Raw genomic sequence first — 9,827 nt, forward strand, 5'->3', positions numbered from 1 at the left:
AAGAGTACTTGTAAAAGGTAGAAACCGGAACAAAGAACATCTGTCAGGCCCTAGGCAATGTAACTGTGGGTACATGTAAGAATGATGTGCAGGTACTCTGCAGGGGAATGAGGAGATTCTTCCTCTATTACACATTCTTCATGCACAATCTGAACAAGGTTTATGGATGACAGACAACACCTCTGTGTTCAATGTGCGCAACCTTCTCAGTGGATTCCCTGCAGCTCTGTGGGGAGTGCATATGTAGAGTACAGTACTACTGTGTAACAAAGTAAACCTGAGACAGGTGAAATTAAAGTTTTATACATACCTGGGGCTTCCTCCAGCCCCCTTCAGGCTAATCAGTCCCTTGCTGTCCTCCTCCGCCACCTGGATCTTCTGCTGTGAGTCCAGGTACTTGAGCCAGTCTGGTGTAGTGCGCATGCACACACTCTGCCACCGGGAGCGTACTACACCTGCGGAGCACTATTGCGCAGGTGCAGAATGCTCCTGGCTGTGGAAGCGGCACGTAGCCAGACTGCTCTGACTGGCTGAATTACTGGGACTCATAGCAGAAGACCCAGGTGGTGGAGGAGGACAGTGAGGGACTGATTAGCCTGAAGGGGGGCTGGAGGAAGCCCCAGGTATGTATAACACTTTTCTTTTCATCCGTCTCAGGTACCCTTTAATTTGTAGTCACCAAACCAAATTTTAACAACATATCAAATTATTTGATCTCATGAGCAAAGAGAGTGCATCAAATTGCATAAACCAGCATCAATGCAGAATTATTTCCATCTCATTGACCATCTCTATTAGTGGCTTTATTCTTACAGCATAGACGTTATTTAGTATATATAAGAGATTCCTGTGTACACATCATATATACAGTCACAATCAGATGTGTATATCTGACTTTAAAAATACGGGGACTGCTTTATTGAAGCAACACAAGTAACGCATTTTGATTGGTTTATTTCATTTTTGTGGACTGAGCACAGCGATTACTGTATGACAGAGGGGCGGGGAGAGGTGGAGATCCGCCGCTGATAGACGGGGCATGGAGGCAGAGCTACGGCTCATAGCTCTGCCTCCAGGAGCAGCAAAATCCACGACCAAGTTGGTCATGGATTTTGCAGGGGGGATTTGGTGGGTAAAGACCCCTCGTTCAGCCACAGGATAGCGGCGTTTTAGCTGGGGCAAACATGCCCATGTGGAATATAAGCTTAAAAGCGATTTTCAATCTCCCTTCAGAGTCTCTTTAAAGGGAATGTCCAAGCAAAATAAAAAAATGAGTTTCACTTACCTGGGGCTTCTACCAGCCTCATGCAGCCATCCTGTGCCCTCGTAGTCACTCACTGCTGCTCCAGTCCCCCGCTGGCAGCTTGCCGACCTCGGAGGTCGGCGGGACGCATTGCGTACATTTTTACGCATTCCCGCTAGTGCAGGAACACTAACACATACATTTTTACGCGTTACTGGTTCATTGCGTAAAAATTTACGCATTGAAACAGTAACGCGTAAAAATGTATGTGTTAGTGTTCCTGCACTAGCGGGAATGCGTACAAATGTACGCAATGCGTCCCGTCGGCAAGCTGCTAGCGGGGGGCTGGAGCAGCAGTGAGTGACTACGAGGGCACAGGATGGCTGCATGGGGCTGGTAGAAGCCCCAGGTAAGTGAAACTCATTTTTTTATTTTGCTTGGACCTTCCCTTTAAGTAGTTATGCTAAAATTACTATACATTCCCTTTTGAAGGGAACTTTTAGTAAAAGGTATTTGGTGGATTCCACCTTTATCCCCCTGTAAAGAATGGTAATTGCCTGTCTGGCAAGCTTACTTCCTCATTTCAACTTGTATCTGAGTCGCACTCCTGCAACAAGCCGTGAAGTTAAGCTTGAGTTAAATCGCCTGATCTGCACACTGTGCAGCGGATGATCAGAACAGCCGAGCATGTACCATTTCGAAAAAGGAAGTAGGATTTGACACACCACCTGCTCATGGGGTAAATTAGCTTTGTAAAACATTTTATTTGGTAACTTTTATTTTTTATTTTTTATCCAGGATAATCCTCCATATGACAAAGGCGCATTTCGGATTGAAATAAATTTCCCAGCAGAGTACCCATTCAAACCACCCAAGATCACGTTTAAAACCAAAATCTACCACCCAAATATTGATGAGAAGGGCCAGGTATGTCTGCCGGTGATCAGCGCTGAAAACTGGAAACCAGCAACCAAAACTGACCAGGGTAAGAGTGGATGTCCGTGCAATGCAATCTTTAGTACTGCTTTCCCAATACAGTATTAGTTTACTTGGACCATAACACAAATAAAAAGGCACTTAATAAAATCTATGTGGAATACATATGCAGGCTATCATCATTATTCCCATTTCCCAAAAAAAGCCAATTCCCTGCTTGCAGACTGATCTTTTATATCTGTGATATTTCCTGAATGAAACGGCTAGCATCTAGAACAAATGTTCTAATTTCACTGCCTTCAAGTCTTTTCAGAAGTATAATTCAGACAAGGCTGAAGACAAAATTTAAGGGCAACTCTATCCCTTGAAATAGTGTATGGCTTGTAAGGCTGTATATGCGTGTATATGAGTAGTTTATTGTCCTGTTCCTGGGGCCAAGAACCTTCATGTACCTCTTTGCACTCCCAGTGTGTCTGCTTTCACTGACCTTGTTGCAATCAGAATAAGCCCCTGAGACAAATAATATTTATATTGCGCTTTTCTCCTGGCAATCTCAAAATGCTTGAGCTGCAGCCACTAGGGCGCGATAAGTAGGCAGTTGCAGTGTTAGGAAGTCTATCCTAGACACTCCTAACTGAATAGGTGATGGCTTACTGGACAGAAAAGGCCAAAATTCAAACCGGGGTCGCCTGTGTCAGAGGCAGAGCCCTTTACCATTACAGTACTGTACATTACAGTACTGCTGTAGACACTTCAGCCCCATCTTTGTACAAAGGGTGGACGTGCACTACAGAGTGGGAGAGGGCGTGCTAGGTACACTGTCACATGAGGGGGGAGGGGTGAATGTGGCTCTTTAGAAAGTCACTTTTATCTCCTGGACTTGGTGGAGCTGCCACAGTGGAAAATCCATGTTAACATGGATCCTCCAGAGTATTGGAAGGCCTCCTCAAGACACTAACCCAACAGTGGAACCCTCTGGAAGTTTGTGGCCACAATTCCGTCCATGAACTTGTACAGCTGCACTGCTTAGCCTGATGCCTGTGAAGTAGCACGATGCCCTGTGGGCTTGGGGCAAAAAGCTGAGCGCAAGCCGCTCTGTGCTATTGCGCAGGCACGAGGCGTTCTCATTTACGGATGTGAGCGTGGCTGCCTGCACTCTTACATAAGCCATTGTCAAAGAAGTAAGTGGTTGGGGGGGGGGGGGGGTCTGGGCTAAAGGGGGTCCCGGTGCTTCAGAATGGCAAGGTGGAAGGAAATAGGAAGGCTTCTGGATTATCCAGAGGATTTACCCCTACTAAGGTAAGTATCTGAATAGGGCACATATGTCCCTACAGGTGCACTTTACAGGAAACCTGAGCGAAGATAATCTGATCAGATAAAGCGTTACATCTATAGTCTTAATCTTAAAACATGCTCTTGTGGAATCCATAGCCTCTTTAAAAATTGCAGTTTAGAGCCCTCAATTTTTTAACCCTTACATTGAGAGGGACAAAAACACAGGCTAGTTCTAATTAGATTTGGGACTTGACGGGTCACTTTAATGTGCCTTTAAATATTTTTGATACATGTACCCTATTAGCTTTCTACAAAACACAATGAATACAGGTATACTTTAACATAACAGCTGGATAATACGAATTTAAAAAAAAAAAAAAAAAGTAAAAAAAAATGTGAAAAAGTAAAAATGACAATGTCTAATCTTCTCATTACAGGCTTCTTTTCAATTACTATGAGGCAATAGCAGTGCTTACTGAACGCTAAAAGTCTAAAGACCCTATTAAAAGGCTATTTTTTTTTCTTTTTGTTTTGGGTAGCTTGAGTTTTTTTCTGCTGTCTATTGTTTATTGATTTTGGCCCCCACTTAACCTGAGCTTCCTACATCTGGTGACAGTAGTGTGTTATGGTACAGCACAGAAGAACAGTATTTGCTTGCTCTATTCTTTGTTCGCTGTTAGATCTCTTCCTTTATTTGGGATGATGGGGAGGGGACACATAATGCAAATGATCTCTGTCCCTTACATGATGGTGAACACTGTACAGTACTCTAATTCCGTATGTAAACCACTGAGTAAATGTTAAACTGTACAGTGAAAAATTAACATTCCGATCTTCTTCTTTTCAGATAGTTATAATCACCTTCAGGGTCTGTTTCCTCTTACTCACTATTCAAGTATTTGATGGTTTCCGGCCCTTAGTCCCACCCCCTTTCAGTTGCGTGCCACGGTGCTTCCTCTGTCCAAGAGAGTGCCACGGAACCTCCACACCATTTCTCTAAAAGGGGTTGGGGCTAAGCGCTGGAAGTTGGTGCATGCAAGGACTAGGGGACTGAGTAACAGGAAACAGACCCTAGAGGTGATCAGAAGAAAAGAACGACAGAGGAATGATAATTTTTCACTGTAATAGTCTCTTTAAATCAAATTTCTAGAGAGCTGTTGAGAGCTGAAAACTTTGAATACTTGTATAGTAAACTGATGCAAGCTGTGCTTGTTGTGAGCTGTTTCCTAACTGTGTCTTTATCTGTCACCTAGTCATTCAGTCTCTCATTGCCCTGGTCAACGATCCACAACCAGAGCACCCCCTGCGTGCAGACCTAGCTGAAGAATACTCAAAGGACCGTAAAAAATTCTGTAAGAATGCTGAAGAGTTTACAAAGAAATATGGAGAGAAGCGACCTGTGGACTAGACACTGAGGCCTGGCGCCAATGGAAGCTACACACACAAGAATAAACACAAATTCAAAAAGCGCAACTGAAGATTTGGAGTCAGTGAGTTCAGAATCCCCTCCTTCACCCTCCCCTGACAATACACATGAGGCAGGACTCCGCGGTAACATGGAACAGAGGCGCAGCATCAACCCGCGATTTACGCTAAACTCCACTTAAAACTGTTAGAGGAGGATTAAAAAAAAAAACAGTGTGAAAATGGGAGTGCAGTTCTGCTCTCTGTGTAAAAAAAAAATCACTTCTTGTCGTCTTTAACTGCAGAAAATATTTCATCTTTCTTGTTCACTGTAGTCAAAAAAAAAATGGCACGCAAAAGAATTTTTTTTTATTTTTTTTCTCTCCCTTGGGGTTTAAGTGTAGTAATACATACAGATTATTTTTTTTTTAATTCACCAGTTTGTGTTGGACACACTCTGCTAATGGCCCTATATCTGTTAGGTTTTAGTCTATTATCACTCCCCCTCCCATTAGTAGCCTTTTCAGTGTCAGACTTCCCTCTGACATTAAAGGGGATACACGATATTGGTCCATGCAGGCCCATCACAAGGGAGGGGATCGTTGAACATTCGGCTCTTAGTTTTCCTTTCAATGTTGCACTGTGCTTTGTGGGACTTGGTAAGTTCTCCTTCAGTTTGTAACATGAAATAAAGTTACATTTAAAACGGATAAAAAAAAAATCAAACTGTTGGAAATGAGCCCGTTCTGTATTTCTGCCGGATGTTAAAATAATGTTTATTAAAGGGGTAAACCAAGCTGCTGCTGCCCTGTTGTGACTCTTTTTGAGGAACGATCAAGGTCTCCAAATGCTCTGTAGCTGCTTCCACAACTCTGCACAATAGGATATCTTACTGGGCTTTAGGCATCCTCATTCTAAAGTACAGATAATTGGGCTGAAAAATTCTACAGTAAATATGACTGCAAATTTACTAAATCCAAATGATCATTTTTGTTTCATGCAGTAATTTGGTTGTTTGTTTACTTTTTCACTCTTAGTCTTGAATGTATGCTGTTCTAATATTAGTTTTAGTAGTAGCTGAAAGCAGCTCTGAACTGAGGCTAGAGATGTGGGCACTGTGGGCTCCTGACTGTGTCTGACATTCACCTGTTCTGATGTGCTACTAAATCCCCGCAGAGCCTGGACTTGCATATGGTTATCCACGAACCTGTGGGACTTGGTCCACTGGAAGGACCCCGCAGGGCTATTATGGGACATCAGAACAGATGAAATATTACACATAGCTGAGCCTTTATGGTGCCAGTTGTATATCACAGTGGAAGGAACTTAAAAAACCAGTAACTTCTATTGTGCAGCATCTGAAGCTGTCATCATAAGCATAGCTATCAGTTGGAAGAAGCATAAAGCCAGTTAAGTCAGAATTACCACCATCTCTGCGTGTTTCAGCTCACTGCCTTGTCACATAATGTCAAGAAAAGAATGATAACCCTGGTTAAAAAAAGCCATCAGTTGCGGGTTCTGTATTTTTATTTGAAGAGGGTCTATTTACGCTGAGAAAAACTGGTAAAGATTTTGATTAAAAGCATACAGAAGCAGCCCCTCTCATAGGTTGTGTGTTGCCTCGATCCTGGGTGTGTGCTGCGATTGCTCTACCATTTTAAACAATTGACTTAAAGTATGTGTGATGCACTAGAGATTATTCTACATGGTAGACACAAATGCTGAACTGCAAAGAACCTCTAAGGAAATCGGAACTGAGCGGAATATGCCAGCTGCCATCTTTACTTCCACTTGGAAAAATGCTGATTGCCTGTCTGTAATGATGATGATTTGGTTTCAGCAATGTCTGAGTCACACCTCCAAAAACCATGGAGCTTGACTTGAGTCAGATGACCTTATCTTAGTAATTAAGAGACTCGCCTTAATTATCAGCAGCCAATCTGCGTGGCAGCCAGCCAGCCATCTTTTAAAAGGCAATAAAGATGGCAGCCAACCTTTCTACAGATCTCCTTTAGACTAGTGCCAATTTGTCGGGTGCAGCAAGCCATAACCTGTGCTGGTGTGTATCACATTGTGATTGAGAGCGGTCAGGCCATTAAAGATTCCTGAGAAGTTTCTGTGGGTTGCGGCACCTCACTCTCCTCTGTCAGACTGAAGGGGAGCTGACAGGATACAAGCACTGAGCTACTGTTGCTGACTTGTTTTTATAACTGGCACGTCATTATTTGCATTCTTGTTATAAGTCAGTGGCACATTTAAATTAGGGAATCAGGGATGAGGATGACACCCCTAAAGTTTGCACGATGTAAAACAAGACAGCAATGTCCATTTCCATATTTGTGTATTATGTTCCCTACTATATTGTATGTCCAGTACAGCCAGCTCTGATTAGCTGCCTTTATTGTGAACAGAAATCTGGGAGCTGGGCATTGTTGAATTGTTTAAGATGCAGTTTCTAATAAGAGAAAAGCAGGAAGGTCTGCACAATACCAAAATAAATGCAAAGGTTTTGTTTAAAGTACCCTTGAACTGGGTAGTGCTGAACATACTTATAATTGTGTTTTATCTGTGGTGCTGTAACATGTTACAGCAACATTCTCACCCTCCAGTGTCTCCCGGGTCCCCTGCTCTGCTCAGCCATAATATTCAAGCAGATTTTCAATTTATGGGTGGGTAGCAGTGGCAGTTCCCCCACCCCTCCACCCATCCTTAGGAACACCCCCTCCACTTGCTGCTTATGGTTCCCGATATGCGGTACTGCACACAGTGCACAGGGGAGCTGTAGCGTATGTGGGCTTGTGGAGATTGAGCTTGATGCAACAGTAGTCTATCTTTCCGAACTCCATTTCCACAAGCCCACACACACGTCACAGCTCCCCTGTGCACTGTGTGCAGTACAGCATATCAGGAGTTCCAAGCTGCGAGTGGAGGGGGCTTTCCTAAGGACTGGTGGAGAGGAGGAGGAACTGCCACTTACTCCCTGCCCATAAATTGATGTTCTGCTTGAATATTACGGTGGAACAGAGCGGGGGACATAGGGTGCTGGAGGGTATGAATGGTGCTGTGATAAAACACAATTATAAGTATATTCAGTGCTACCCATTTCAGGGATACTTAAGCACCCAGAGTATACAGGTTGACATGGTTGGCCCTGCACTGCCTTTCTGAGGACCTCCTTTGGACTGATCGGACCCTTCTATGCAGGTTCTAAGGCTGCTCTTGTGTTCCTGGCTTCACTACTGAGTAGCTCAGAGTTCCCCAACCCTGTCCTCAAGGCCCACCAACAGTACATGTTTTGCAGGAAACCACACACAATCACAGGTGGTGTAATTAGTGTTGCAGCAGAGCTGATTAACCACCTCTATGGATGTATACAAAACATGCACTGTTGGTGGGTCTTGAGGATAGGATTGGGGAACACTGGAGTAGCTGACCTAGAAGAATCATGCAGCACAGGAGTACAAACTGCGTTTATTGCATGCTTGTTCAGTGACCCACAAGGCGGTGAAGCCAGGAGACTGGCTACTATATTTACTGCCTCACTGTTCACTTTAAAGTGAACCTGTAAGCATGAAAAAATATATCAAACCGTGCTACATGACAGCTGGTATCACATGGTTTTTTGTTTTTTTTGTAGAGGTTGAACCATCAAGACAGATTGGAGGAACAGAAAACTGGAGCTGCTGCTTTGGGGGAGCCAATCAGAGTGCTTTGTTTTATTTAACAGTTGATATCTGACTGGTTACTCCGGGCAGCTTCTCCACATTTCCTAGTTTTTGCATCTGTCATGGTAAATCATCCTCTGTGTTTGTTCTGGCTCCTGCTGCATATGAGCAGACAGTGACTTTTCATAGGCACTCATTGGACAATATCTGAACCTTTTGTGTGTGGTGTGACAACGGGGGAGTGGCCTAGCTCCCTACAAGCAGGAAGCTTATGTCTGTATGGTCATTGCTGTTTGGAAAGAGCTACTGCCTACAGGATTGCTTTAAACTGAACCCGAGGTGAGAGTGATCTGGAGGCTGCCACATTTATATCCTTTTAAACAATACTAGTTGCCTGGCAGTCCTTCTGATCTATTTGGCTGCAGTGGTGTCTGAATTACACCAGAAACCAGCATGCAGGTAATCTAGCCAGATCTGACGATAAGGCCAGAAACACCTGATCTGCTGCATGCTTGTTCAGGGCCTATAGCTGAAGAGTATTCGAGGGAGAGGATCACCAGGACAGCCAGGCAACTGATATTGCTTAAAGTACAAGCGACACCCATGCTAACCTAGAAATAAAAAACACATATATAAGTAGATAAATACGCTTCTACTTACATAAGATGTATTGTGCTATCCATGTAATGATTCCTGTGAATTTTACAAAGGAAAAGCAGAAAATCCTACTCTAGGCAGTGGCCATTTTGCCAAGCTAATGCTGACATCATATCCTTCCTTCCTGACTCTTGTTTCCCCCCCCCCCCCCCCCTCCTTTCTCTTGCTCATTGTGTATTCATTAGCTGCCCTCCTCCCAGTCTTTTTTATTTATTTTTTTATTTACACATCCAATCACTGATTCACCTCAGCCTTGCTTGTAAATACCATCAGCTAGGCAGGGAAATAAATGGAAGAGGAGGATTATATTATAGATAAAAAGAACTCCCAGCATTCAACTTTTTGGCACTAGGGCCAGTGCTCCTATAGTATGTAATAACTCCAAACCATAACAGCAGAAAAAAGTTTTGAATGCAGGATTAGCATCTTTATTACCTAATACACTCAGACCAGTTGCTGGTGAAATTTGATTTTTATGGTGACAATACTGCTTTAAAGGAAATTAATATTGCATCCTCCATATCACTCTCACCTCTGGTTCACTTTAACCTCCTGAGGGGCTTCTTGTATCTTTGTGTCCTCAATGCTGGACTCTAAGCTGACCGACATATAAGAGCCGGCTTATGAGTATACTGGCCTATATAACA

General features: G+C 43.4%; 1 protein-coding gene across 3 annotated transcripts in view; it reads left to right on the top strand.

Moving 5' to 3' along the window:
* The window catches only part of UBE2L3 (ubiquitin conjugating enzyme E2 L3), a 78,164-nt gene extending 72,510 nt beyond the window's left edge, over positions 1 to 5,654 (top strand). For all 3 annotated transcript variants that reach the window (XM_068243038.1, XM_068243030.1, XM_068243025.1), the window contains exons 3-4: positions 2,042 to 2,228; positions 4,708 to 5,654. In XM_068243038.1, coding sequence (XP_068099139.1) covers positions 2,042 to 2,228; positions 4,708 to 4,862 — 342 coding nt within the window. In that variant the 3' untranslated portion in view covers positions 4,863 to 5,654. The remainder of the gene's footprint in view (positions 1 to 2,041; positions 2,229 to 4,707) is intronic.
* The last annotated feature ends 4,173 nt before the right edge of the window (positions 5,655 to 9,827 follow it).

This window comes from Hyperolius riggenbachi, chromosome 1, assembly GCF_040937935.1.
Source record: "Hyperolius riggenbachi isolate aHypRig1 chromosome 1, aHypRig1.pri, whole genome shotgun sequence".
NCBI lineage: Eukaryota > Metazoa > Chordata > Amphibia > Anura > Hyperoliidae > Hyperolius > Hyperolius riggenbachi.